The 24,518-nt window shown below is 40.5% G+C and overlaps 11 protein-coding genes across 16 annotated transcripts; 8 read left to right on the top strand and 3 right to left on the bottom strand.

Moving 5' to 3' along the window:
• The first annotated feature begins 192 nt into the window (after positions 1 to 192).
• Positions 193 to 1,208, top strand: LOC108050679 (antigen 5 like allergen Cul n 1-like). Its single transcript, XM_017132460.2, has 2 exons — positions 193 to 328; positions 436 to 1,208. The coding sequence occupies exons 1-2, from the start codon at positions 218 to 220 to the stop codon at positions 1,108 to 1,110; spliced, it is 786 nt and encodes a 261-aa protein (XP_016987949.1). The 5' UTR covers positions 193 to 217; the 3' UTR covers positions 1,111 to 1,208.
• On the bottom strand, positions 1,138 to 3,342 carry LOC108050675 (zinc finger protein 70). 4 transcript variants are annotated; one of them, XM_017132455.2, is made up of 5 exons: positions 3,222 to 3,342; positions 2,581 to 3,137; positions 1,770 to 2,177; positions 1,588 to 1,704; positions 1,138 to 1,366 (listed from the first exon to the last, which is right to left on the bottom strand). In XM_017132455.2, exons 1-5 carry the CDS (start codon positions 3,336 to 3,338, stop codon positions 1,258 to 1,260), a joined length of 1,308 nt encoding a protein of 435 aa, XP_016987944.1. In that variant the 5' UTR covers positions 3,339 to 3,342; the 3' UTR covers positions 1,138 to 1,257. The 4 variants fall into 4 exon arrangements, 3 of the variants coding, with proteins under 3 accessions (XP_016987944.1, XP_016987945.1, XP_016987946.1); XM_017132456.2 differs by having other exon boundaries at positions 2,581 to 3,163; positions 3,222 to 3,279; XM_017132457.2 differs by lacking the exon at positions 3,222 to 3,342 and adding an exon at positions 2,235 to 2,359 and having other exon boundaries at positions 2,581 to 2,684.
• On the bottom strand, positions 3,230 to 4,998 carry LOC108050676 (transcription factor Ouib). The gene is made up of 4 exons (XM_017132458.2): positions 4,813 to 4,998; positions 3,978 to 4,750; positions 3,717 to 3,850; positions 3,230 to 3,321 (listed from the first exon to the last, which is right to left on the bottom strand). The coding sequence occupies exons 1-3, from the start codon at positions 4,936 to 4,938 to the stop codon at positions 3,748 to 3,750; spliced, it is 1,002 nt and encodes a 333-aa protein (XP_016987947.1). The 5' UTR covers positions 4,939 to 4,998; the 3' UTR covers positions 3,230 to 3,321; positions 3,717 to 3,747.
• A 263-nt stretch (positions 4,999 to 5,261) lies between these two features.
• On the top strand, positions 5,262 to 6,927 carry LOC108050674 (myoneurin). Its single transcript, XM_017132454.2, has 4 exons — positions 5,262 to 5,460; positions 5,516 to 6,213; positions 6,273 to 6,392; positions 6,464 to 6,927. The coding sequence occupies exons 1-4, from the start codon at positions 5,344 to 5,346 to the stop codon at positions 6,780 to 6,782; spliced, it is 1,254 nt and encodes a 417-aa protein (XP_016987943.1). The 5' UTR covers positions 5,262 to 5,343; the 3' UTR covers positions 6,783 to 6,927.
• A 304-nt stretch (positions 6,928 to 7,231) lies between these two features.
• On the top strand, positions 7,232 to 10,117 carry LOC108050673 (zinc finger protein 470). Its single transcript, XM_017132453.2, has 4 exons — positions 7,232 to 7,366; positions 7,424 to 9,273; positions 9,394 to 9,507; positions 9,570 to 10,117. Exons 1-4 carry the CDS (start codon positions 7,232 to 7,234, stop codon positions 9,745 to 9,747), a joined length of 2,277 nt encoding a protein of 758 aa, XP_016987942.2. The 3' UTR covers positions 9,748 to 10,117.
• A 387-nt stretch (positions 10,118 to 10,504) lies between these two features.
• Positions 10,505 to 12,299, top strand: LOC108044619 (zinc finger and BTB domain-containing protein 49-like). 2 transcript variants are annotated; one of them, XM_044458932.1, is made up of 3 exons: positions 10,507 to 10,900; positions 10,962 to 11,834; positions 12,214 to 12,299. In XM_044458932.1, exons 1-2 carry the CDS (start codon positions 10,757 to 10,759, stop codon positions 11,832 to 11,834), a joined length of 1,017 nt encoding a protein of 338 aa, XP_044314867.1. In that variant the 5' UTR covers positions 10,507 to 10,756; the 3' UTR covers positions 12,214 to 12,299. The 2 variants fall into 2 exon arrangements, with proteins under 2 accessions (XP_044314868.1, XP_044314867.1); XM_044458933.1 differs by lacking the exon at positions 12,214 to 12,299 and having other exon boundaries at positions 10,505 to 10,856; positions 10,962 to 11,940.
• On the top strand, positions 12,232 to 13,824 carry LOC108041821 (zinc finger protein 32-like). Its single transcript, XM_017119852.2, has 3 exons — positions 12,232 to 12,342; positions 12,404 to 13,410; positions 13,462 to 13,824. Exons 1-3 carry the CDS (start codon positions 12,232 to 12,234, stop codon positions 13,598 to 13,600), a joined length of 1,257 nt encoding a protein of 418 aa, XP_016975341.1. The 3' UTR covers positions 13,601 to 13,824.
• An 88-nt stretch (positions 13,825 to 13,912) lies between these two features.
• Positions 13,913 to 16,445, top strand: LOC108041819 (putative zinc finger and SCAN domain-containing protein 5D). Of its 2 annotated transcripts, XR_001769171.2 has the most exons (4): positions 13,913 to 14,175; positions 14,237 to 15,804; positions 15,869 to 16,068; positions 16,424 to 16,445. XR_001769171.2 is itself a non-coding variant. In XM_017119850.2 (3 exons), the coding sequence occupies exons 1-3, from the start codon at positions 14,065 to 14,067 to the stop codon at positions 16,005 to 16,007; spliced, it is 1,818 nt and encodes a 605-aa protein (XP_016975339.2). In that variant the 5' UTR covers positions 13,913 to 14,064; the 3' UTR covers positions 16,008 to 16,290. The 2 variants fall into 2 exon arrangements, 1 of the variants encoding a protein (XP_016975339.2); XM_017119850.2 differs by lacking the exon at positions 16,424 to 16,445 and having other exon boundaries at positions 15,869 to 16,290.
• Positions 16,446 to 16,457: 12 nt separating this feature from the next.
• On the top strand, positions 16,458 to 19,382 carry LOC108041820 (zinc finger protein). Its single transcript, XM_017119851.2, has 5 exons — positions 16,458 to 16,729; positions 16,811 to 17,128; positions 17,457 to 18,361; positions 18,421 to 18,738; positions 18,800 to 19,382. The coding sequence occupies exons 1-5, from the start codon at positions 16,694 to 16,696 to the stop codon at positions 18,945 to 18,947; spliced, it is 1,725 nt and encodes a 574-aa protein (XP_016975340.2). The 5' UTR covers positions 16,458 to 16,693; the 3' UTR covers positions 18,948 to 19,382.
• A 693-nt stretch (positions 19,383 to 20,075) lies between these two features.
• On the top strand, positions 20,076 to 22,210 carry LOC108041823 (inhibitor of growth protein 2). The gene is made up of 3 exons (XM_017119856.2): positions 20,076 to 20,434; positions 20,510 to 21,483; positions 21,542 to 22,210. The coding sequence occupies exons 1-3, from the start codon at positions 20,293 to 20,295 to the stop codon at positions 21,746 to 21,748; spliced, it is 1,323 nt and encodes a 440-aa protein (XP_016975345.1). The 5' UTR covers positions 20,076 to 20,292; the 3' UTR covers positions 21,749 to 22,210.
• LOC108041825 lies at positions 22,092 to 23,457 on the bottom strand. The gene is made up of 5 exons (XM_017119857.2): positions 23,367 to 23,457; positions 22,869 to 23,147; positions 22,708 to 22,807; positions 22,596 to 22,646; positions 22,092 to 22,403 (listed from the first exon to the last, which is right to left on the bottom strand). The coding sequence occupies exons 2-5, from the start codon at positions 23,141 to 23,143 to the stop codon at positions 22,320 to 22,322; spliced, it is 510 nt and encodes a 169-aa protein (XP_016975346.1). The 5' UTR covers positions 23,144 to 23,147; positions 23,367 to 23,457; the 3' UTR covers positions 22,092 to 22,319.
• Between the last annotated feature and the right edge of the window lie 1,061 nt (positions 23,458 to 24,518).

Raw genomic sequence — 24,518 nt, 5'->3', positions numbered from 1 at the left:
GTAGACTGTTAGAAGTCTCTATTTATAGGACAACTATGAGTAGGTTTTTGCTAGTAATCCAATTGCAGTAGGCGTCTGTTTCCCATTATTTTTCCAGCTGGGTTCCGACGAATGTCTGACTAGGAACAAGCTTTCTAGCTCGGCTTCGGTGCCATATAAAAGCATGCCCATCCACTATGGTTCCTCAGTTGAAGTCTATTAGCCAAGCACCAGTAACATGGCTTTTAAAAGTGCAATCCTCTTAGCTGTGGTTGGGATTTCCTATGCCGTGGACTATTGTGCTCTCCCTACTTGTCTGGATAAACATATTGCCTGCAATAACAAGGGAGTAAGAAAATATTATGTATAAATTATAACCATTTGGATTCTTAAGATGATCTCTTAAAAAAAATTTGATATGAGAACTAAAATGTATTATTCTATACTTGTACTTAGAACTTCAGTGAAAACTGTCCCAAGGATGTGCGCAAAGTCAAGATCGAACCACATCACAAACTGATCCTGACCCTCTTCAACGAGCTACGCAACAACGTGGCTGGAGGGAAAGTAGAAGGCTTACCCAAAGCAATCCGCATGGCCAAGATGTCCTGGTGCGAGGAGCTATCCCACCTGGCTCTGCTTAATGTGTACACCTGTGAGTCCCTCCCAGACAAATGCCGCAGCACGGAGAGATTCGCTTACGCCGGGCAGAACAACGCCATCTTTAGCTACAGTGGAGCTGAGACGGAGTACAGCGATGCTGAGATTGTGAAAGAGCAGATTGAGAACTGGTTCGCCGAGCGCCTGAATGCTTCTCCCGAGATCCTAGCCAGCTTCCCGGAGGAGCTGCCCAACAAGGCTGTGGCCAAGTTCACCATCGCCGTGGCCGAGAAGAACACCCACGTGGGATGTGCCGCCGTGCGCTTCTCCCGGGACTTTTACAACCACTTCGTGCTGACCTGCAACTTTGCCACCTCGAATATCGTTGGTCAGCCCGTTTATACTCCGGGAGAAAAGGCCGCCACCGGATGCAGGAACCGCTATGGCGCCGCCTTCGACTATCCCAGTTTGTGCTACGCCAAGGAGATCTACGACAACGAGAAGATCATTGAAAACGCCATGATGTTCTAGGATGAGCAAGATATAAGATTGTCCACATGATTACGAAAAGGAAGCTTTATTAATATCATTTAAGTACTTATATATTAAAATGCAGTAGATGAAATTGATTTCAGTTCTTTTTAAATTTCCAAATTTCTGCTGGCGGGGAAGAGGGATTCATTTCTTAACAGCTCTGGCACGCGCTTCCAGGGTCTTGTGAGCATTTGATTTCAGGTGAGCTTGGTAGTGCTTAAGCTGCTTGAAGCTTATCCGGCAAGTGTCGCAGCTGGATAAAAGAGAGGGATTTTGTATTTACTCAGCTAATTTATCAGCGATTGATATACATTATAAAAATCAAATTGCATATCAATTTTATTTTACATTTGCATTTTATATAGAATGCTAAATTTCTATTGATTCATTTATTTATTACTTTATATTCTAGTTTTTTAAAATGAAATGTGCCAACTTGTATAAAAAGTATTTAATTCAAAACGAAATGCTTACCTGTGATCGCGAGTCAAGTTGTGATACTTCTGGTGTGTTCTGCAGTCGCTCGGGGTCACAAAGGACTTGGGACAGTATTCGCATTGGTAGATACGTTTGCTGGCGTCCATGTGAATTCTTTGGTATACAATAGTAAAGATGAGAATGGGTGAACTGATTAGATAGCTTTGGTTGAATTCTACCTTTCATGCATGCTGCGGGCGCTGCAAAAGCGGAAGGTCTTCCCACAGTCGTACCGACAGGCGTACGGACGCTCCGATGTGTGGGTTTTCCGGTGCGAACTGAGCTCTGCGGCGGCAGAGAAGGTTGCATCGCACTTGTCGCATTTATGGGGCCGAGTGCCTGCATGACGAACCAGATGGTTCTTCAGGTTGAAGGCTGTGGTAAGCCGTTTTCCGCAGAGGTGACACACGTGGTGGGTCTCCGGCGGCTTTTTGCACCGCTCCTCATGGGTCTCTAGCAAGATCTGGTTGTGGAATTTCAATTTACATTTTGTGCACTCGTGCGTTTCTGGAAGTTCAATCATTTGGCAGTGCTTTCTTAGTGCGGCTGCCGATCGGAAACCCTCGCTGCAGTGGTCACAGACGAACCTGAAAGGCAAATAGCATTAATTGGTGCTCTTAAATGGAATGCATATATCTCCATACTGTGAATTTGTAATTTTGTAAGTTTGAGGAATTAAAACTGGCGTATAGAAAAATCCAATTATTAAAGATCCGTCTTTGATTTCCATAACAAGGGGCGGAATTAAAAAACATAAAAATAATTCGTTCTAAAATGAAAATTAAAACAGAAATAAAATTAATAAAACCTTTTCAAAAGTTTGGCATATATTTTGCAATTTTTAAGAAAACCGGAATCTTTTAGAAAAATCTTTCAAGAATCTTTTAAAAAATCTTTGAAGACTTTTCATCAAAGGAATTTTGTGCCAGCAATATATTTTAAATAGCCGAAGTTAATGGAGTTTGTGTATATATATAATATAATGATTACTTGGTATTCTGTGGAACGTCGTGCAGATGGTATTTGTGTGTCCTAAGCTCGTCCAGATTGTCAAAGTCAAGGCCACATTTGCTGCACGAGTGACTGGAGGAGTCTAAATCGTCAACGGCTTCAATCTCTTGAGGACTTTGAGGCCCCGCCGAAAATGGGAGGTCATCCGACAACCGTCTTTTCGCTGGGAGTTCTGGTTGAACACCCGGACTCTTCTTAGGCAGGTGCTCCACCTTAGAAGCTGGCTGGATGATCACAGGCTCGATTGAAACAACTGAAATTGTTTTGCTAGCATCTCTATCCTGTGTGTGTTTCAGGATTTCGGACTTTACTTTTCCGTTATCTTGTGGATCCGACGAGTTGGATGAGCATTCCTCCTCATTTAACCATTGCTCCGCCAGGCTCTCAAAGGCCTCCTCCTCCTTTTTCTCCTGCTGCAGCTGCAAGTTTAGTAGCTCCTGCGCCTCAATGCAAACTCTGCGAAAGTCGATGGCAATCTGCAAATCGTGCTGGCACTCCTGGCACATAAATTTGGGCAACTTGTCATCCTCTTTTAGCTGAAAAGTAGTTATAGAACATTGAGCTGGCACCCCGTTCTTTTTTTTTTGCCTTGGAAACCTTTTGAACACACCCACACTCACCTGCAAATTTGTCAGTGTCTCAATTTGTCGTAAAACGGATGCACTCGTGGGCGCAAAAATGTTTTTGGCAGCCCCAGGATCAGCCATTCGTGAACAGGTCCTGCAAATGTACTTCATGGCTTAGAAATAAATGCACCCAAATCGATTAGAAGTATATAATATAGTTATTGTTTGGAAGGAAGAAGAAGACAAGTGACATTCTCAATATTCAACCCTCAAAATATGTCATTCTCTGTTCGCCACTACCAATATGGCCTTCGCCACGCAACGCTGACATTGCACTGAAATTTAAAATTATGTTTTTCCCCTTTCAAGTTACTCGTTACAAATTTTAATTGTGGGCGATTTATTGCATAGGCATCTATGCAACATACATTTTTTTTGTCCTTTTTCTAGGCACAATTTAAAAATAAAACCAACTTAAAACGTCTTCTTTTTGGCAGTCAAATCAATTTAAATTGTCTATCTTCTTTCTAAATTAGTCGAAGCACCTACAAATTATGTTTATATTGTGCTTTACCGCTTTTTAGGCAGTCAAAGCACTTTCAAGTTTTCTCCAGTGCAGTGCGGTTTTTTGATGTGAGGTCAAGTGAATGGAGCGCAGGAACCACTGGTCACAGGTCTCGCAGCTGAAAAAGAAACGAAATTAAAAACTATATATATCTGGAAAAAACAATATTCATAATAAAATTAATCTAGTGGTACTTTCTATCTGGGTGCTACAGACATATTTTTCAACCGAATTTTCCTACTCACTGGTATTTCCGCTGGTTGTCGTGCAGCATCTCGTGCCTTTGTCGCGTGGACGTCGAAGTAAAGGCTTTATCGCAATGTCGGCACTGGAAGGGCCGCTCATTTGTGTGAGTCCGCTCGTGGACGACCTTGCTGCTGCATCCCCGGAAAGTCCTGCCGCAAAAGCGACAAGCGTAAGGCCTGGCATCGGAGTGCAGGATTCTGTGGCGGCGCATCTCGTTCTCCGTGTAGTACTTGGCCTGACAGATATCGCACTCAAAGGGTTTGTGCCCGGTGTGACGCTGCATGTGCAGCTTCAAGTAGGTGGAGCACTTGAACACTCCACCGCACTGGTCACAGATCCACGTCTTAGCACTGTGCATCACCTGCTTCGACCTGCGGGCACGGGTCGTCCTAGGCCTCTGGTAAAACTCCTCTGAGTTCTGCTCTTGGAAATGTTCCTCCTGACACTCCTCCCTTTGGTCCGCCTTGTCTTGGGCATCTTCTTCCTGATATTCCTCTTCCTCTTGATCCTTCAGTAAATCCCCCTCCTTAATTCCATCTTCTACATAATTTTGCTCATCCTCTAAGAGACCATCATCTTCTTTAATCTTCTGGAGCAGTTGTTCCTCCTGCAGTTTCTCAACAGTTAGTGCTTTTCTTTGCAAAACCTTCTTTTTGATGGACAAAAAGGATTGATGGGCCTCTAAGCACATGTTGCGAAATTTTAAAATACTGTCCAGCTGGAGCTTGCACAAATTACAAATGAGATCCGGCATACCACTATCGAGCTCCAGCTAATCAATAAGGTAAAATTATAAATAAAAGAAGACAAAATAACTCATCTTTAGACGCTTACAAACATGTCGGTGATATTTTCTACCAAACTAATTAAATGATAATTGGATTTTTCATTCAGTTTGGTGGCCTGCGAATTTCTCACTTTTTTGCCACAAGTTCGGCAAACTGAGCGCAGCTCAAACATTTTAAATAAACGAAGCAACAGCAAATTGTTTATAACTATGTAGCATTATATTTCGGAATATCAAAATGACTGGCAGAACAAGAAGAAGAGCAAGCCAGCTGATGTTTGTTGATGCTAGTGTGTACACACCGTATCAGGGAATTTATTTAAAAAGTCCAAAGCAAATTAAAAGGAAATTATAAAGTTGTTGCTAAAGGCAAATAAAATAAAAATATTTTTTATCGCTAGTACTTTTGTGCTATTTAAAAAAACTCAAACGAATTGGAAGATATATTTTTTCGCGCCAAAGGAGATTTTTGTTTCAACAAGCGACGGTCACACTAGTTTCCAAACCACTCTGCCGGCGCATAAAAAAGTTGGCAACAATTTAGTATAAAATTAACTTAATAACAATTTCCCGCAGTCATGGCCAGCGAATGCCGCATTTGCGGCGAGCGGATCTTTACGCCGCATCCGAAAAACATCTTCGAGAAGCGCAACCATCGCATTCGGACTGCTATCGAGCAAATCACGGGCTTGGAGGTTGCGTCCTTTATGTTTAGTGCCTTAGACTATCAATAAACTAAGAATTTTTCAGATTGTTTTGGAAAAGCAGCTTCCTCAGCACATCTGCTCCTGCTGTCTTCTGGACCTGAGCCATGCCATCGCCTTCCGGCAACGCTGCCTGAAAACGCACGAGAATCTGCACCCAAAGACATCAACATCCGCCACCAATGTGGGTGTCTTAAAGGGCATCGTAGCGGACCTGAAGGTGGACTACGATCCTCTGATGAAACAGGAGGTCCAAGATGATATAAGCGACATGGAGGATAATAAGGAGTTTATCATGGAAGTGAAAACCGTAATAAAATCGCCACCGGCCAAGAAAATAATGCGGGATGTTCAAAAGCTGCCCAATAGTCAATCTCCACGCGTCATGCTCAAGCGAATTCGTGTGCCGGAGGTCAGGAAACCACCTGCTCCGTCACCGCCACCTCTTCGGGAGCCGGTCCGCAAACCCAGAAAGAGGCGACCCCGCCCCAAGGTCGATCGCTCAATAAAGCGATATGTGTGCGACCAGTGCGGCTGGTCCTTCAACGACATGAGCAACATGAAAGACCACAAGCTGCGCCACTTCGAGGAACAGTTTTCGTGTGACGATTGCGGTCGCAAGTTTTACACAATGCCGCTGCTTCGGCTGCATATCCGGGTTCACCACAAGGGCGAAAAACCATACATCTGCAAGTTCTGCGGCATGGGATTCGCCAATAGTCCCAGCCGCTGTCGGCATGAGCGGTAAGACTGGACCTCCTTAATAATTCTTGTCCCACATTAAAATTCCTGCTTTCCCACAGCCAAGTGCATCCAAACGAGCTGTCTTTTCCATGCGGAATTTGCGGAAAACGATTTAATAGCGACAAAGGTCGCAACAAACATCAGGAGGGGCACAAAAGCAACCGGCCGGATATCCACATGTAAGATATCTATTGAGACTATTTAGAAATAATTTTAGTAACCGTATTGTTCTACTAAATTTGTTTTGAAGCTGTCTCACCTGCAACAAGGAGTTCAAGGAGGCGCAATTTTTGCATCGCCACTATTCCACCAAGTATCATCGAAAGCGGGAGAACTTGCTAGCAGAGGATCCAAAAGGGGAATTACACTCAGACCCCGAAAATGAGGAGAGTCCTGGTTATATGGAAGAAGGTCAGGCAGATATGGAAGAGAGCCAGGCCGAAATGGATGCTCTTTTGGAGGATATAGACGAAGATCACTATGAGGAACACGAAGAGCTGGACGAGGAAGAGCCTTTTGAGGATTTCGAATATGACGAAACCATTATGGAGGAAGAGCTGTATGCTTAACTTTTCACGCAGAAATGGGCGCCAAACTTTTACAAATGCCAGGGATGCAGGCTATCGCAAATCTATGTTGGTTCGGTTCGGTGGTTCAAAGAACTTTTTTTGACCCAAGAACCGTGTGCCAAGCATTATTAAAAAAAATAATTATAATTACAAATTAAAATTTTTAATAAAATAATATTAAACATACGATTTTTGAACTTTTAAGGAAACTAAGCGGATATTTATAACTGTAAAATACCTAAAAGGTTAACATAGGTTTTTTCAGTAAACATTTTACCAATTAAACTGGTTCGCGTTATGTTCTTTTATCAATGAAAAAACAGTTATTTCTATTAACGATGATCTGGCAACGCTGGGAAAGGCAAGAAAAAACTTTACTACCTACATTCGGATGTTTTCTCTGCTGGAATATCATCGAAAATAAGCGCGGAGTTACTGATTAAAGCTATATGGACTTAAAAAACTTTAAAATCACAATGGATGTTCAGTGTCGTCTGTGTGGTTTATATATACGCCACAAGAATCCAAGGATTATATTCAACCGGGGCGTTCTCGCCAAGGTAAAAGCTGTTACTGGACTATCGGTGCGTTGATGCTGTCAATACCTCAATGAAATTACCCCAAAATTACTCCATTTACAGTTACGAGAGGAGGAGCACCTACCGCGTCACATTTGCCCCTCTTGTCTAAAAGAGTTGAATATGACCATTACGTTAAGGAAACGCATTCGCCAGAACCACAAGAAGCTGATGCTGAGAAAGATGACAAATACGGATTCGGAAGAAGCTTCCTTATGCGACCTGGAATTATCAAAAAATATAGAACACATACTCGAAGCAAATGCAAGTGATCAGGAAACCGAAGCGTTTTATACCAAACTAGATATCGATAATATAAAAACTTCAAGTGATTTCAGAGATCTAAAACTATTTAACATGAAAAAAACAGAGTCTCCTGATCGCTTCTACAAACTCAAATATGAGTCAAATGGGAGTGATCAAAAATCAGAGAACTACATGGGTACTATTTTAAAAAATAACAATCTAAAATGGAAACCATCCCACTTGAACAAACCAGGATCTCCAGATTTTGATTATCTCTGTAAACTTAAACTTCGGGCAAATGAGAGTGATCAAGAAACAGAGTACAACGAATGGTTCAATGAGAACAATCATTATTACCAAAATATTGTCCATTCAGAAGTTGGCTTAAAAAATGCTAACAGCAAAGAAAATGAGGTATCTAGTTTTCATCTGATTCCAGACACAAAAGTTAAGTTCAGGAAACGCATTCGACGGAACCAGAAGGATCAAATGCTGAGAAAGAGAACTGCAAGTGACCCAGATCTGGGAACTCACTTGAAAAATACTAATTCGAATGCAGATTCCTCCTGCGACCTGGAATTATCAACTATTTTAGAAAACATTTCAGAATCAAATGCAAGTGATGAGGAATTAGAAAAGTTTTATATGAAACCAAAACTTGACAATACAAGAGATTTTAAACTTTTTGACATAAATAAATTAAAGTCTCCTGATTTTGACCATCTCTATAAAATTAAAAATCAGGAAAATGATAGTGATGCAAAATCAGAGCACTACGAGAATAAACTAGAAAGACAGGAATTTGATACTATTTTAAATGTCGACAATCTAACATGGAAACCATCTTACTTGAACAATGCAGAATCTTTAGATTTTGACCATCTCTGCAAACTGAAATATCGGGAAAATGAGAGTGATCAAGAACCAGAGGTCAACGAAGAATGGTTTAATGAGAATAATCGCCTAAAATATGCAAACTGTAAAAGAATTGAGGTATCGAATTGTTTTCTAAATCTAGACCTAAATCGTACAGCTTTAGATTTTAAAAGCTTAAAAGTACCACAAAAAGGAAGCCATAGTGAAGTGTTGCTCTCGGCAAAAAAATGTAACGTATCCAAATATCCTTATCAAAATAACAAGGCATTTGAGAATGATCAAGAATTTGAGGACTATAAGCAATTACCAACTAGAGAATCACCCACTTCAACCAGATTTCCACAAAACCATAAAAAACCTCTAATTGAGACTTCTTTGTTAGCAAAAGGAAACGCAATTCCCAACGGTCAATTGAGAGTCTCAAAAGGAGAGTTTATAAACATTAAAACTCAGCTGTGCCTGAATAAAACAGAAGTGGTCATAAAGACGGTAAAGCCTTCGGAGGCAGCTGAGAACATTCCACCCGCCAAAAGGATTGGGACCCGAAAAACTCAATCTCTGCAGTGCACAAAGTGTGGAAAGCTCTTTAAGACCAACTACAACCTAAAGATGCATCTTTTGCGCCACACTGGCCAGAGGGATTTCGCCTGCAATTTCTGCGACAGGCGGTTCGTGTCCATACACCTGCAGAAACTGCATCAGCGAGTTCGACACATGGGCGAACGGCCGTTTAAGTGCAGTTTCTGCCAGGATACGTTTTTTACCAGCACGGCTAAGAACCGGCACGAACAGTAAGTTATTTTTAACCGTAATAAAATTAAAAATAAGACGTAGTTTTAGGTATCTTTGTTGATAGGCATTTCTTGGCATTGATATAAATTTGATTTATAAATATAATTGAATTACCTTAGAATGAAACACATTAGAGACCGAAGATACATTTGCGATGAGTGCGGTAAACAATTCCGTACTAAGACCTGCTTGAACCACCACAAGATTCTGCACACCGACATGAATGCTTTCTAGTAAGTAAACCGATTCAAATGTACATATTTAAATTACAGTGAAACACTATTTTCCCTTCTAGTTGTGATATATGCAATGTTAACTTTTCTCGAAAGAAAAATATGAAGAGGCATTTCCAATCGCAGGCCCATCAGAAAAGAGCAACCGCCATTCTGGACAATGAGCAGTGCTTGGACCTTCAAGAAGTACAATTCGCAGTAAATTCAATATTATCAGATAAGCAGGAATTTTTCAATTAAGATTTTTTGCAGCAGAAAAAATGTATTTTGTTTATACATAATGTGTATAAGGTTTAGAAATACTTTAATAGTCCTTATATGTTTTATGTTTTGGCACTGGATTGCCCTTCCTTGTTTTACTACTACCTCTGTAACTTTTCCAAAAATTCATTTGCTTAATTTTTCTGTATATAATTTTTGCTTTGGCATTGAATAACCTTTCATATTTAATTTATAATCATTAACAACATTTAGTATACAAGTTAATTCTACTCATTTTACAATTGAAAAATTGGAAATGGAATAGGTTATTTTGCAACAGAAGTAAAATTATTATTTATAAAGACAATCATATTTATATTTATCCCATAAATATATCTTCCGTAACAAGCCCGTGAGAGTTTAAAATTCTGCCGTCAAGAATTTGCAGTCACATAACCAATGAAACAATAATCTTAAACGATAGTTGATGAAATTAAATTTTAAAAAACAATTATTACAATATTAAGCTAACTGATAAAAAAGGCCAATTATATGCTAACAATCTGAAAATGGAGAATCTAAACTCTTTTCAAATATCTCCCACATAAGATGTTTTGGAATTCATCAATCTTTTGCAGTGCCATTTTGATACTTCTAAATTAAGAATAGTTTTTTTTAACTTAAAATTTTTTTTTTACTTGACCACAACTTTATTATTTTTTATTTATTCATTTGGTTATTAAAAATGTCTCACAGCCGTAAAATTGTCATTTTCACTAAAATCAGCACAAATAGTAGGCAGAGTTGGATACAAAAAAAAAACTCAAAAAAATCATAATTCAAATAATGTACAAATAATTTGTTGCCTTGTGAGAAACTAGCCATTCAGCCATCATCCTCTCCAAGTCGTTTGCCAATCACTACGAGGTCCGTCACCACTGATGTAAACAACCAACAACTCTGTTTAATTGCATAGGTTTTTAGTACGCCTGGTATGGATTCAATATATTTATTTCATAAATAAAAAAAATGAATAAATAAGTTGTATATGACTGGAAACGGAAAGAAAAAGATCCGTAGAATGCCGATAAAATGTCGCACATGCGGTTTGGTGGCGGAACATGGCAGGAAACTCTTCGATGAGGACGGTAGGGGCTATTTGCAAAATATCCTCGACCTGACGGGGATTTGGGTAGGTTTTGCGGTCTTAAAGGTAGATTTCCTTAATAATTGGTAGTCCTGCTCGATTCCAGTTAACCGACCAGTACGGAGTGCCCACAAAAATTTGTTTGTCCTGCCTACTCGACCTGAACGCAGCTGTCGCCTTTCGCCAACGATTAATCAGGACAAACTACTTTTGGCAGGAAGCCTTGATCACTTTAGATAAGACTAAGGATACAAACATTAGTAGTCCTAAAAAAAATGATCCTAGAGTGGAGATAGTACCCGTCAGTACTTCAAAACGCAAGAGCTCAGTAAGGAAGAAAATAACACCTTTACGCAACAGGAAATCGGATCAGATCCCATTGCGTTCCAAGGTCTCAAAAGAGGAAGATTTCGTTTTGTTTTCCCCCGAAGACTCTTTAGATCCGTCAAATGGCGAAGAGGATCTCATCGAGGTGAAAAACGAACCTCTTTTTTCAGACATAGAGCTTGAAGATTCCGGAAGACGAGATAGTCAACCGTTAAAGAGGGTGGAAATATATAAAGAACCAACACCACTTGATGAAGCGAAGAAGAACTGTGAAAGAGCAGCAGCTAGAAGGACTAGAGCCAAGGAGCAGGCACTCTTTTTTTGCGAGCAGTGCGGCAAAACCTTCAACGAAAAGGGTAGCTTCGATCTCCATCTCCTGCGGCACTCAGGATTGAAGCAGTTCCAGTGCAACGAGTGCGAACGCAAGGAGTTCTCCGCCCACCTGCTCAGGTTGCACGTGCGGATCAAGCATCGCGGCGAAAAGCCTTATAAGTGCAAGTACTGTGGCCAGAGATTCGACATATGCATTAAGAGATTGCGCCACGAACGGAGGCATGAGCAGGGTTCTGAAGCGGCACCTGAAAAAGGTGGTGCAACATTACAAGAAAACAAATTATCGGTGAAGGATCAGTTAGAGACCAAGGAGTTTTAAGTTAGTTATCCATCCAAATATTTTCTTATAAATTATTAAACAAAAAATATATCCATATTAATAAAATAGATGAATTGAGATATAATCAAAATACATTTTTAAGATTGCACATTTTTTCTTGTATGTAGGGTAGTTTTAATATAACTTTTAAACTTTAAATGTTATCTTTAAGCACTAATATAAACGTTGCCTTTACAGAAACAGAAAATCGAACCTAATATTTAATGAAAAATAGCCCTTTTGTTGAGCAGTGTTAGTTTGTCACTCACCAGTTGTAGTATAAAATGTTTTACTATTCACCCGGATGCGTTATACTTCTCTTAGCAAACCAAAACAGACTGCTTAACAAAATAAAACTAATTAATTTTTAAACAAATAGAGAGCCGAGACCAGCAAAATGACCGCGCTGTGTCGCACTTGTGGCCAGGGGGCGGAGCATGCCAAGACGCTCTTCGACAAGGAAGGGAGCGACGTTCTGTACAACATTCTCAAGCTGACTGGGCTTTTGGTATAGAATCATACCAACAAGTGTAAAATCTTAATAATTGCTAGACCATGTTCAATTGCAGTTATGTGAGAAGCCTGGCTTACCATCAAGGATCTGTTTGTCCTGCCTGCTAGACCTGAACGAAGCCATTGCCTTCCGGGAGCGCTGTATCAAAATCAACAACTCTTGGTTCGAGGATCAAGACCAAGAAAAGGATTTGGGCGTTCCAAAGGAGGAAGTCGTTTGCCAAGAGGAGTTTAGAGTGGAAGTTGTGCTCAGAAATATTCCACCTCCCCGGACCAGGATACCGGATGAGACTCCGTCTAAGGCTATTGATGTTTCTGAGACTGTTAACGACGCGCCTTCTCCCTATCTTGTAGATCCCCTGAGGTGCGAGGACATTATCCATGTGAAAAACGAGCCCCTGCTTTCAGATGAGGAACCCGAAGAATCAGGAAACCAAACAATCATAGAAGAGGTATTCAAAAACCAATATGTCTTAGAAAGGGAACGCAGAAACCATGAAATCATGGAAGGAGTACCATCTTGCAAACGAAAAAATCGAGAAAGACTTCTTAAGACAAGTCGGGCAAAGTCAAAACAGTGCTTAAAAAAGAAAACGAATGAGGAAAATGTCGAGACTCCAGTCAAAAGGAGTAAGACCAAAGAAGAAAAATATGCCACCCGAAATAAGTGGGCGGCGCTGAAAAGAGCTCATGCAAAAGAGCAGAGACTCTATTTCTGCGATCAATGCGGAAAAACCTTCAGCGAAAAGGGCAACTTCAATGTCCACCTCACGCGTCACAAGGGCACGAAAGAGTTCCAGTGCAAGGAGTGCGATCGCAAGGAGTTCACCCAACATTTGCTCAATTTGCATGTGCGTGTAAAGCACCGTGGCGAATTGCCCTATGTCTGCAAGTTTTGTGGCCAGCGGTTTGACAACTGCCTCAAGCGGCTGTTCCACGAACGGAAACACAAGGAAAGCCCCGACCAAAGACCTCATGTTTGCCCCATCTGCAAGAAGGCCTTCAAGACAAGGGATGTTCTCAAAAAACACGGCGTAGTTCACACAGGCGAACAGCCATTCCAGTAAGTTTTGGTCAAACTGTTTGGATCCTTACTAATTTGCTTAACCTTCAGTTGCGAGCTCTGCCAGACGCACTTCAATCGAAGGAACAGCCTGGTTACCCACTTTAAATCCAAGCAGCATCAGAAGAAAGTCGAGGAGCAGGCGAAGAAACAGGATGTCGGGGACAAAACTGTGCTGGATGTTGAGTAGAACATTGTTTCCATTTTAATTTAACAAAGGGTCTGAAAAATTATGAAAAATTTGGTATTTAATTTAAAAGCAACTTTCTTCAATTTATTTTGAGCGTTTCCCACCATTGATACCGAAAATTGAAATGCACACTGGTGATACTATAACTTATCAAATAAGATAGTAAGCTTAAAAAATAAAGTACCTACCATTTTATAAGTGTAATTAAAGATTACTGTACACATCACCCCTTTTTATTGAAAGTTCTGCACACTACTATATGTTATGTTCCAAATTTAATTAAGAGAATCAACAGGTATCTTCAAATATTTACCCAAGAACTACATTTTTGTAGCCCGGTGTTAAATTTGTCATTCACAAGGCGTCGACTGCAATATTTCGTCATTTACCCAGAAGCGGTTTTTTTGGGTAACAAAAGACCAACAAATTAAATTGAAAGTAAAAGAGAAGCGAAGAGCAGCAAAATGACCGTGCTGTGTCGCACCTGTAGCCAGGATGCGGAGCACGCTAGGAGTCTCTTCGACATGAAAGGCAGCGACGTCCTGCAAAATATCCTGAAGCTGACGGGGATTTGGGTAAACTATTACACCAATAGGTGAAAACTCTTAATGGTCACAGGGCCATATTCGATTCCAGTTAAGTGACAAGCCCGGTGTGCCTTCAAGGATTTGTTTATCCTGTCTGCGAGACCTCAACAAAGCCATTGCCTTCCGGGAGCGCTGCATTAAAACAAACGACTCTTGGTTCGAGGAACAGGGCTCACAAGCGGACTTAGCCCCTCCATTGAAAACCGATATTGACAGAAAAGAAATTACAGTGCAACAAGTGCCATTAAAAACAAACGACTCTTGGGTCGAGACACAGGACGCGCAATCGGATTTAGGTACTCCAATGAAGTACGACAGTGACAAAAAAGAAATTAGAGTGCAACTTGTGCCATTTGATACCTCACAGAAACCAAAAATGGCTGTGCTGCGGAAGATTTCATCACAACGCAGCTGGAGACCGGATTTGACTGACGTGTCTTGTATTGGTCCCGTGGATCCACTAAGGTGCGAGGACATTATCCAAGTGAATAAACCGAAAATGGCTGTGCTGAGGAAGATGCCACAACAACCCACAAGGAAACCGGCCGAGAAGATCATATGCAACCTAGTTAATTTTTTTTCTCGCTCCGAAGTCGCTTCTGTTGATGTCGTGAAGTCCCTTAGGCCCCAGGATATTAGCCAGGTGAACAAACAAAAAGTACCTGTGCCAAGGAAGATTCTACCACATCGCTCCAGGAAACGAAATGAATCTCCGTCTAAGACCATGGGAAACCTTATAAATTTTTTTTCTGACCCTGATGTTCCCTCTGTAAGGAAGATGTCAACACAACGCACTAGGGAACCAGATGAGACTGCGTTTAAGTCAAGAGACAACCTTGTTAGGTTTTTTGCCGAACCTGAAGTTTCTTCTGTTAATATTGTAGATCCAGAAAGCCGTATTGATATTAGCCAGGTGAAGATCAAACCAATTAATATCTCACAAAAACAAACAAAAATTGTACCGGCGAAGACTTCAAGGCAATGCATTAAAAAACTGGATGAGACTCGGTTTACGACCATAGAAAACATAATTTATCAATTGGCTGGCCCTGTACCCTCTTCTGTCGATCTAATGGATCCCCTGAGATGCGAGGACATTATTAAGGAAATGAACGAGCCTCTTCTTTCAAATGAGGATCCTGAGGACTCCAAAAACCAAGAAGTCATAGAAGAGGACTATGGAAACCAAGAAGTCATCGACGAGGAATACAAAAGTCAAGAAGGCGTGAGAGCAGTACCATCTTCCAAAAGAAAAAAAGTGGAATTTTTCTGCGATCAGTGCGGCAGATCCTTCACCGAAAAAGGCAATTTCAATCTGCACCTCAAGCGGCATTTGGGGATCAGAGAGTACCAGTGCAAGGAATGCGACCGTAGGGAGATCTCCCAACATTTGCTCAATCTGCACGTACGGATCAAGCATCGCGGTGAAAAGCCTTATGTGTGCAAGTACTGCGGCCAGCGGTTTAACAACTGCCTCAGGCGGTTGGACCACGAGCGAAACCACAAAGAGAGCCCCGACCACAGGCCGTACGTGTGTCATGTCTGCAATAAGGCTTTTAAGAAAAAAAGGATGCTTAACCACCACAGAGTGGTGCACACAGGCGAACAGCCATACCAGTTAGTAGTAGCATTCTATGCCCGGCGTAATATTTTAATCTTTATTAATTTTTTTTCTCTTCAGCTGCGAGCTGTGCCAGTCACATTTCAATCGGAAGAACAGTCTGCGGACCCACTTCAAATCCAAACATCACCAATCGAGAGTCGAGAAGCAGGCGAAAATACTATATGGCGCAGACACATCTTTGCTGGAGGATAAGTGAAGCACTTGTTCACATTTTGTTTTGGTTATTAAACTGTTAAAATCTTAGAAAAATGAAATAAGTAAGTTTAAAGTTTACTTATTTATAATTTTTTGTACTAAGAAAATTTGTTAAAAAACGATTTGTCTTTTTGAACTTTTTAAAACAAGTAACCAAATGGAATATTTAAAATTCGCGCCATGTGAGCAAACTAGTTCTCAATGTACAGTAGTGGCCGTTGAAAAGTACAGGCCCATGTAAAGACTTCCAATTTAAATACAAATATTTACATTTGGAAAATAAATGAGCTCTTGAAATAGTAAAATGAATGGCAAAATTATTATAAAGAACCCAAACCAATTTACCCTAGAGATCGAGATTATTTATTACAATCGCATCCCCCTAAGAAGTTATTCTGGCTACGCACATGTCCGCAGCCCTGGTAGCAACCCCTACTTCGATGATGTGCAGCCCTGCAAACCCGGCTTGCTGTTTTGCAGAATTTTCGCAGTTTGCCGGCAAAGGATGAAGTGCGCAGTTCGCATCTGCGGCAACAGACCCGTATACAAAAACGTAGCCAAAGATCCCGGTAAACACCACACCGTTTTCTCCACTTTTCCAAGTGCCCGCGAGACTTTCCACAGAAAAAACGACCCAGCCCTGCCGAATCTGGAGGAATCCCATTATCTGTGGCGAACTTTTTAAAGATGAGGTCTTCCAGGGCAGCCAGTGATTTAAAATGGGTGTGTCTCGCAAACTCCTCTTGTGCACCTTTTATATTCTAATCACGTACATATATACATACATATCTTTTGTGTTCAAAGGGAAACCTGCCATACAAAAACAAAGGCCATGTGGAAAGGCAGAAGAACAAAAAGCTGGCTGAGCTGCTCTTGGCTGAGGCGGAGGATAGTGATGCCACTCCCACTGTTTCCACCATTGCCACTCCCACTCAAGACAGTGCATTCTTTGATAGCCACTCCGACGAAGAAAGCAGTGTAACCCAGAACTCAGATCAGCTCCCAGGAAGCAAGTGCCGCACTTGCCTTCGAATCTTATCACTAAACACCAATGTCAAGGACCTTTACGACAAGGATAACGTTGGGCTTCGCTACGACATAGAGTCGCTCACTGGAGTGTGGGTAGGTCGCTCAAAGGGTGGGTCGATTTATTCTACTAATTTTAAAATTTTACGCCTTACGCTTTGTTAACATTTCAAGGAATAATATAAAAAAATTTAAAAAATATGAAACGAATTTTTGTTTATATTAAATTATGGCTACCTAAGACATTTAAAGTTTTAACAAAATTTTAACATTTATTAACTTTTAACTAAAGTAAATAACTATTTTTTCCGACAACCACAAAATTACAATAAATATCAATTTATTCATCGACCCATCATTTACTATATATTATTTATTACAAATTATATTTATTTTTATTAATAAACTCTTTTGTTCTACGCAGATACAAAGAGGAGTGCAAATATTACCTCATCACATCTGCGAAACTTGCCAGGATGCGCTGAAGAGATCTATTGCTTTCCGTGATAAATGCATTCAGATTGATAAAAACCTTAACCAAAGTACAGAACCAGTCTTTAAAAATTATTTCCAAAATTGTGATGACGAAATGGAGTCGGAGCTAGAAAATGTCCTCTACGAACAGTCCGCCCAGCAGTCCAATGCAGCTTTGGGAGTAGATTTAAAAATTGATTTTTGGTCGGACAGTGAGTGTGTGCTAGATGAAGAGGACTTCCCACTAGAACTAGAGTCAAATGATTTATCGTTTGAAGAAGATGAGAGATCCGTGAATGAAGATTTAATATTCCCTCTAAAGGAAACTGATAACTTCTTGGAAGAAAAAAAATCATCGAGAGAGCCAAAGCATGCTTGCAATGAGATTGTAAGCATTACAAAGTGTGCAACTAAAGAGGAGATTGGAAACATGGTGGCTCCCGGAGCCCAGGTCTATAAGGTAGTGCTAAGTGAATGCAATCGCAAAGATGAGACCAAGCCCTCTGAACCAAAAGACAAACCACCAAAGTATTCGCTGCCTTTGCCAAAATACAAACCAAGGTTAAGCGCGGAGGAAAAGAAAAGAAGACGGCGCGAAAGGGTTCAGGCCAAGCCATTAAATCATGTCTGCGATAAGTGTGGTCACTCCTTCCGTCAATCTGGCCAGCTGCAGATGCACCTGCTCCGGCACAATAGCACCAAAAACTTTGATTGTCCCGAGTGCCCAAAGAAGTTCTACGACTCCTATTCCCGCAACATTCACTTAAAGGTGCGACACAAGGGGGTTAAACCATTTCCATGCAACCATTGCAACCAGTCGTTCGCAAGCGGAAGCGGTCGTCACAGGCACGAGAGGTACAAATGAAAATAAATAAATAAAAAGCTTTTTATTTAATTTATTGTAATCATTACAGGGAAGTCCATGGTGCAGAAAATCGCATCCTGACGCGACATAAAGTGACTGAAGCCGTCGGTCGACACTTTTGCACCAAGTGCACAAAGAGTTACACCTCCAAGAACGCTCTAAGTTATCATATGAACTCCCACAACGGAACCAGGCCCTTCAAATGCAAAGTTTGCGGCCGTGGGTTTGCAGACCCATCCGCTTTGAGGCGGCATCGTGTAAAACACGATAAGTTTCCGTATCACTGTGAATTCTGCCTCAGAGGATTCTTGCTGCGCTGCAAACTAGCGGAACACCAGTTGGTACACACTGGAGAACGTCCTTACTGGTAGGTTCCCAAATAGATCCTGGATATCTCTATTTAACTTATTTTTTCATTTTTCTGGCAGTTGTGAATTCTGTGATGTTCACTATCGTCATAGGTATAATCTAACCAAACACTACAACAGCAACATGCACAAGAATAACGTGCTAAAAGCTCAGGAAGCGGAATATAATGGACTGCAGAAAACACTTAACGATTTTTTGAACTTATAAATCTTAAGCACAATATTATACAATTTTCTTTAGAATCTCTGACAACACATCACTTAATTAGGCTTAAATCAAATGCTCAAGAGGTACCAAAACTCAGGAAGAAATGCACATATAAACGCATTTTTTTTGGTATATATATACATATTTACACTCATTTACTTAAATGGCACATTACTTTAAAATTTAATGAGAACTGCACAATTAGCAAGTGCCAAAGTCTTAAAAGAGAAAAAATTGAAGTCATATATATAAATTTGAAAAAAATGTGAATTTCTTACTCATAATAATATTACATTCCAAAACCAGGAATATAATGCATTTAATAACGATAAACAGGGGTAGGCTGATTGAAGAAAGGACTTGACTTAAATTGTTAAATTATACATAAAACTTGTATACAAATATCTGAAATAAAGAATATCAAATTTAATTTAATTATAAAATTCTATACATTTTTCAGTTGTTAAATTGTGGGTATTGCATTTGTATGTCTTATTTGAGATGAAAATATGAAATTAAACTCAACTACAAAACACGGTATATAAATATTTTTTTTTAAGCGTGAATATTGTGTTACAAATTAAGAATACCAATTTAATTTATGGAATTTGATATATACTTTATTTAATAAAAACAATATATTTGTATAGTGAAGAATGATCAAAGTAACAAATAAAGTAGTTGAGTAGTTTTATTTTTAATAAAATTTAATATATATAAATTTAAATTGCGGGTAATTCCTTTTTTATTCAAATTTTCGGAAATTTACCGCACAATCAAACACCCTATTTGTATCAAGTGTGTTTTCCAGCACTCTTGTTCATTTCTCCGGTATTAAAATAAATTTGTAAAGGTAATAAATACATTTATAAAATTATAAACTCCAGTGTTTATTGTTAGTCTTATTTCCAAAAACAGTTCAAGAAAACGGTTTGGGGGATATAAGCTAAAATATTAAATTATAATAAGTAAAAAAATGAAATCTATCTCAAAAGTATTTTATAAAATATTTGAACAAAATAATATTTAAAGTTCATTCCAAGGCAGTGCCGTTAGGGGCACTTATTTTAGTGCTGCAAATTACCAGATGACCAGTGTTGCAAAGTGCCACCCATTGTATACATACATATATCTGCAATAATACCTACGCACACATACACGCACACACGAGTACAGTCGCAAGTTGGGACTCGCAACGCCATACAAAAAGTTGGATCTTAGTGTTATTGGACACATATTCATCCAGCCGATCCCTTCTAGAGCGACGGACGAGCAGCTCCCAGACGATCCCACGTACCCAAGCCGATGTCGCGGCAGGAATAGAGCGACTCGCAGCCCAAACAACATGATAAACCCCATTGCATCCGAATCGGAGGCCATCAATTCGGCCACCTATGTGGACAACTACATCGATTCCGTGGAGAATCTGCCTGACGACGTGCAGCGCCAGTTGTCCCGCATCCGCGACATAGATGTGCAATACAGAGGTGAGTTCTGGCGGAGATTAAACCGGGCAGAGAGCGGGAAAACCTAACCGCCTCCCCATCCTTTCCTTTTTGCAGGGCTCATCCGAGACGTGGACCACTACTACGACCTGTATTTGTCCCTGCAGAACTCCCCGGATGCCGGACGAAGATCTCGGAGTATCTCCCGAATGCATCAGAGCCTCATCCAAGCCCAGGAGCTGGGCGACGAGAAGATGCAGATAGTTAACCACATGCAGGAGATAATCGACGGCAAGCTGCGCCAGCTGGACAATGACCAGCAAAACCTGGACCTGAAAGAGGAGCGCGATCGGTATGCGACGCTCTTGGAGGACGGCCAGCCATCAAAGCTGCAGCGCCTGCAGAGCCCGATGAGGGAGCAGGGTAACCAAGCGGCAATGGGTAATAGTGGCCTAAACGGGAATGGCCTGCTTTCGGCTAAGGATCACTATGCCTTGGTCGGCTATCCAGGCGGTGTTGTGCCCGGTTCAAGTGCCATGCCCTCCGGCAACGGCGGGCGCTCCACACCCAACTCGGAGCGCTCCAGCCATGTCAGCAACGGCGGCAACAACGGCTCCAATGGCAACGTCAGCGGCGGTGGAGTTGGCGCTGGCGGAGATCTGCAGCGCACGGGCAGTAAGCGCTCGAGGAGGCGAAACGAGAGCCTGGTCAATAACGGTAGCTCCCTCGAGATGGGCGGCAACGAGTCCAATTCGGCTAATGAAGCCAGTGGCAGCGGCGGAGGTAGTGGAGAGCGCAAATCGTCGTTGGGCGGCGGCAACGGAGCGGCACTGGGACGTAAGGCCAACCTACAAGCGGCGGCCAGCAGTCTGGCCAGCGGTTCCGCGGCTACAAGCAGTGTGGCAACAGGAGGCGGTGGTGCTAGCGGCAGTGGAGCAGGAGTGGTAGGTGGCGGCAACAACTCCGGCAAGAAAAAGAAACGCAAGGTACGCGGCTCCGGGGCTTCAAATGCCAATACCAGTACGCGTGAGGAGACGCCGCCGCCGGAGACAATAGATCCGGACGAGCCGACCTACTGTGTCTGCAATCAGGTGAGATAAAAAGTCTTATATTCTTAAATCCTTGAATCTAATTCAATTTTTTTTCAAGATTTCCTTTGGTGAAATGATCCTGTGCGACAACGACCTGTGCCCCATCGAGTGGTTCCATTTCTCGTGTGTCTCCCTGGTGCTGAAGCCGAAGGGCAAGTGGTTCTGCCCCAACTGCCGTGGAGAACGGCCCAACGTGATGAAGCCCAAGGCGCAGTTCCTTAAGGAACTGGAGCGCTACAACAAGGAGAAGGAGGAGAAGACCTAGTGGACTCCTCCTGCGAAATCAGCCCATTGCTCTGTGTCAAACACCAGGCTCTGTAAATTATTCGATCCTAAGAATTATTGTAATGTACATTTAATGACCCGCGCATACCCGCTCCCTCTCCGGTTTCCATTTCTTTCATCCAGTTTTGATCCCCTGCTTCAGTGGTTAAAGGTCGTAAGTTTCCATTTAAAGTTTCTGTACAAATAATAACTTTCTCGATGTAAACACACACAAACTCGTATAATTAGAGTACACTTAAACTTAATTTACGGTAATAAACGTTGATATTCAAAACCCACAATGATTTCTTGGCCCCAAGGACCCAGTATTTGCAACGATCTAGTAGTTTTACGAATCTATTTGTTTAATTGTCGTTTAGCAGACTAAGGCATTCGATTTTATACATTAGTATAGTTGATCGTGTATAAAGGTGTGTAAAATATATAAATTTATATAAAACTATTTGGTAGGCATCTGTGTAAATGAATGGAATTCTTATTGTAAAAAATGCGTTTGGACGGTCAAAAGTATTCTTATAGATTAATCAAGCTTATGGTTGAAAGAGATTCCATTATGGCATCAGCAGCTCAATGTTCGGATTCTGGATTTTCAAGAAGATCTGGTACTGCGAGAAGACCACAAGCCAGCAGTAGATCTAAGGAGATAGAATGGGATCTCAAAAATTGTACTATATTTTGCGAACGTATATATACATATGAAATTATTTTCTTTTAGATTTAGGGATTTCTAAAAACGTTTCAAATTATGATTTTTAATTATACGTCCATAAAGTTTTGATGAAATTTTTTATGTCTGGCAATGATAAGTTTTATTTTTTACAACTTACATTATAGGCACACCAAACGAAGTTTATAAGAGCCGAAAAGGTTTGCTCCAGCTGGGGGACAAAATAAAGCAAGGATAAGTTTTAGTTTAAAAGTAGAGCAGCCTGCCCTTACATAAATGTAGTAGCCTCCAATAAGCCAAAGACTCCAGCAAAACTGGAAGAGAATGGCCAGTCCAATGAGGCCCAGCCATGGGAGCAGCCATCCCCGAGTACTAAGGAATATATATAACCATTATTAGAGGACCTGTCATTTATGATTCCAGCTATACAAACCTGATCTTAATGCCGTAATAGACAAAGTAGGAGGCTAGGATGATCAGAAGAAAGTAGATGATGAAGAATCCCCCTGCCACGGGCATTGATGTCCTGATATCAGTTTCAAAAAGTGGTGAGTACAGCTGCCCAGACTCCCCGCCCGCCAGCATATAAGAAATCAACGTGATGAGCACGGCGGACAGCGCAGCCGTATAGGCGGCTACGGCGTAACTTCCCGTCCGGACATTATCTGACCAAATGATGGGAGACCAGCAGGAACTCAGCACGACCATGGTTCTGTACAGAGTTACCAGGAAATATTAATTATCACTTTAAAATCACACATTTATTTGGAATGCGTGACAGCGTCAACGCCCAAATATTAAGGTAAGCGAAAACACAGTTCAACGAGACGTTTTTTTCAGTTCTCCTATTACTAGTTACTTCTGAGTGCTATACTTTAATATTTTCTTTGAATTTAGCCAGCTTATTTTGTTTTCTAGGGCGTGAGCGTACCTTTTCTAAATAATATTGGCTTAATTAAATGAACAACAACGGCTTGAGTAATAGGGTTGTCACATGTACACAAAAATATATAATTATCGATAATTTGTATATTTAATAGAGGTGCAGCAACATCGATGAAAACATCGATGCATCGATGTTTTTGAAATTTTTCGAAATCATCGATGTTTTTTTTCAACCATCGATGTTTCAGTGACGTCACTATCAAGAGAAAAAGGCAAAGGAAAGGTACGTAAAACGGCAGAAAGAAGTGGCAAAAAATTTCTATGTGCCCGCCACTCCTGCGAGTCAGAAAGAGCCTTCAGCAAGGCGGGGCAAATTATTTCGACCGCAGGACGCGCCTAAAGGCTGATGTTGTTGACCAACTTATGTTTATTAACAAAAACCATTTTTTTTAAAAAATGTTTAGCTTAATTTAAGAAATGATCTCCTTTTTTGAAATCAGTGAATAAATGTTTTGTTTTTCTATTTTTAATACAACCACAAGTGTGCATTTTAATAATTTAAAAAATATTTTTTTAATTTTTAAAAACATCGATGTTTCATCGATGTTTTGGGTGAAAAACATCGAAAACATCGATGGGTGAGGAATTTGATTTATTTATTTTATGAATTAAAATTTAAGGAAATGTTCGTTAATTTTAATTTTTGATTTTATTTTAGGTGCTTCTTTCAAAGGGGAAACTAAATATTTGGGTTTATATTTTATTAGCATAATGTCGTAATAACGCTTGGTTAATATTACCGATGTATGAGGTTGTAAATATGTTACTATTATTTATTTTTTTATTTATGCTAATCTAATTTAATTAAATCTATGTTTATAATTAATTTCATTTTAAAATCCCCTTTAAAATTAATCGATACCACAATATTGCGGTCAAACGCCTGACGGAATTATGAGCAGTCGTTTTATCCCTAGTGCGTTTTATACAGTGGAATTATTTATTAAAACCGTTATTTATTCCATGTTTCGTATTAAAAATTGAAGAGTTGGTGTTAACTTTGGAATCTATCTGAGAAAAAAGTTTATTCATTTATATGTATTTTAATGCACTCATGTAATAAAAAAATAAACAGACCTAAAAAAAACACAAATAAAATTAATTTTGGAAATCATTATTATTAAAAATTGTAATAGTA

Source organism: Drosophila rhopaloa, unplaced genomic scaffold, assembly GCF_018152115.1.
Source record: "Drosophila rhopaloa isolate 14029-0021.01 unplaced genomic scaffold, ASM1815211v1 contig_178, whole genome shotgun sequence".
NCBI lineage: Eukaryota > Metazoa > Arthropoda > Insecta > Diptera > Drosophilidae > Drosophila > Drosophila rhopaloa.
This window is presented reverse-complemented; position numbering and strand designations above follow the sequence as displayed.

Excerpts from the sequence above, each read along its gene's own strand:
- LOC108041823 (XM_017119856.2), top strand. The coding sequence starts at position 20,293 with ATGATAAACCCCATTGCATCCGAATCGGAGGCCATCAATTCGGCCACC. Across the intron at positions 20,435-20,509 it reads CATAGATGTGCAATACAGAG|GGCTCATCCGAGACGTGGAC; the intron begins GTGAGTTCTGGC and ends TCCTTTTTGCAG. Across the intron at positions 21,484-21,541 it reads CCTACTGTGTCTGCAATCAG|ATTTCCTTTGGTGAAATGAT; the intron begins GTGAGATAAAAA and ends TTTTTTTTCAAG.
- LOC108050676 (XM_017132458.2), bottom strand. The coding sequence starts at position 4,938 with ATGTTTGAGCTGCGCTCAGTTTGCCGAACTTGTGGCAAAAAAGTGAGA. Across the intron at positions 4,751-4,812 it reads AAAATATCACCGACATGTTT|CTGGAGCTCGATAGTGGTAT; the intron begins GTAAGCGTCTAA and ends CTTATTGATTAG. Across the intron at positions 3,851-3,977 it reads GACAACCAGCGGAAATACCA|CTGCGAGACCTGTGACCAGT; the intron begins GTGAGTAGGAAA and ends TTTCTTTTTCAG.
- LOC108044619 (XM_044458932.1), top strand. The coding sequence starts at position 10,757 with ATGACTGGAAACGGAAAGAAAAAGATCCGTAGAATGCCGATAAAATGT. Across the intron at positions 10,901-10,961 it reads TCGACCTGACGGGGATTTGG|TTAACCGACCAGTACGGAGT; the intron begins GTAGGTTTTGCG and ends GCTCGATTCCAG.
- LOC108050675 (XM_017132455.2), bottom strand. The coding sequence starts at position 3,338 with ATGAAGTACATTTGCAGGACCTGTTCACGAATGGCTGATCCTGGGGCT. Across the intron at positions 2,178-2,580 it reads GACGTTCCACAGAATACCAA|GTTCGTCTGTGACCACTGCA; the intron begins GTAATCATTATA and ends TTTGCCTTTCAG. Across the intron at positions 1,705-1,769 it reads GCCCGCAGCATGCATGAAAG|AATTCACATGGACGCCAGCA; the intron begins GTAGAATTCAAC and ends TGTATACCAAAG.
- LOC108050673 (XM_017132453.2), top strand. The coding sequence starts at position 7,232 with ATGGACTTAAAAAACTTTAAAATCACAATGGATGTTCAGTGTCGTCTG. Across the intron at positions 7,367-7,423 it reads AAGCTGTTACTGGACTATCG|TTACGAGAGGAGGAGCACCT; the intron begins GTGCGTTGATGC and ends CTCCATTTACAG. Across the intron at positions 9,274-9,393 it reads GCTAAGAACCGGCACGAACA|AATGAAACACATTAGAGACC; the intron begins GTAAGTTATTTT and ends GAATTACCTTAG.
- LOC108041820 (XM_017119851.2), top strand. The coding sequence starts at position 16,694 with ATGAGGTCTTCCAGGGCAGCCAGTGATTTAAAATGG. Across the intron at positions 18,362-18,420 it reads GGTCGTCACAGGCACGAGAG|GGAAGTCCATGGTGCAGAAA; the intron begins GTACAAATGAAA and ends TAATCATTACAG. Across the intron at positions 18,739-18,799 it reads ACTGGAGAACGTCCTTACTG|TTGTGAATTCTGTGATGTTC; the intron begins GTAGGTTCCCAA and ends TTTTTCTGGCAG.
- LOC108041821 (XM_017119852.2), top strand. The coding sequence starts at position 12,232 with ATGACCGCGCTGTGTCGCACTTGTGGCCAGGGGGCGGAGCATGCCAAG. Across the intron at positions 12,343-12,403 it reads TCAAGCTGACTGGGCTTTTG|TTATGTGAGAAGCCTGGCTT; the intron begins GTATAGAATCAT and ends GTTCAATTGCAG. Across the intron at positions 13,411-13,461 it reads ACAGGCGAACAGCCATTCCA|TTGCGAGCTCTGCCAGACGC; the intron begins GTAAGTTTTGGT and ends CTTAACCTTCAG.
- LOC108050679 (XM_017132460.2), top strand. The coding sequence starts at position 218 with ATGGCTTTTAAAAGTGCAATCCTCTTAGCTGTGGTTGGGATTTCCTAT. Across the intron at positions 329-435 it reads TTGCCTGCAATAACAAGGGA|AACTTCAGTGAAAACTGTCC; the intron begins GTAAGAAAATAT and ends ACTTGTACTTAG.
- LOC108050674 (XM_017132454.2), top strand. The coding sequence starts at position 5,344 with ATGGCCAGCGAATGCCGCATTTGCGGCGAGCGGATCTTTACGCCGCAT. Across the intron at positions 5,461-5,515 it reads AGCAAATCACGGGCTTGGAG|ATTGTTTTGGAAAAGCAGCT; the intron begins GTTGCGTCCTTT and ends AGAATTTTTCAG. Across the intron at positions 6,393-6,463 it reads AACCGGCCGGATATCCACAT|CTGTCTCACCTGCAACAAGG; the intron begins GTAAGATATCTA and ends TTTGTTTTGAAG.
- LOC108041825 (XM_017119857.2), bottom strand. The coding sequence starts at position 23,143 with ATGGTCGTGCTGAGTTCCTGCTGGTCTCCCATCATTTGGTCAGATAAT. Across the intron at positions 22,808-22,868 it reads TATTACGGCATTAAGATCAG|TACTCGGGGATGGCTGCTCC; the intron begins GTTTGTATAGCT and ends TATATTCCTTAG. Across the intron at positions 22,647-22,707 it reads TTGGAGGCTACTACATTTAT|CTGGAGCAAACCTTTTCGGC; the intron begins GTAAGGGCAGGC and ends TTTGTCCCCCAG.
- LOC108041819 (XM_017119850.2), top strand. The coding sequence starts at position 14,065 with ATGACCGTGCTGTGTCGCACCTGTAGCCAGGATGCGGAGCACGCTAGG. Across the intron at positions 14,176-14,236 it reads TGAAGCTGACGGGGATTTGG|TTAAGTGACAAGCCCGGTGT; the intron begins GTAAACTATTAC and ends ATTCGATTCCAG. Across the intron at positions 15,805-15,868 it reads ACAGGCGAACAGCCATACCA|CTGCGAGCTGTGCCAGTCAC; the intron begins GTTAGTAGTAGC and ends TTTTCTCTTCAG.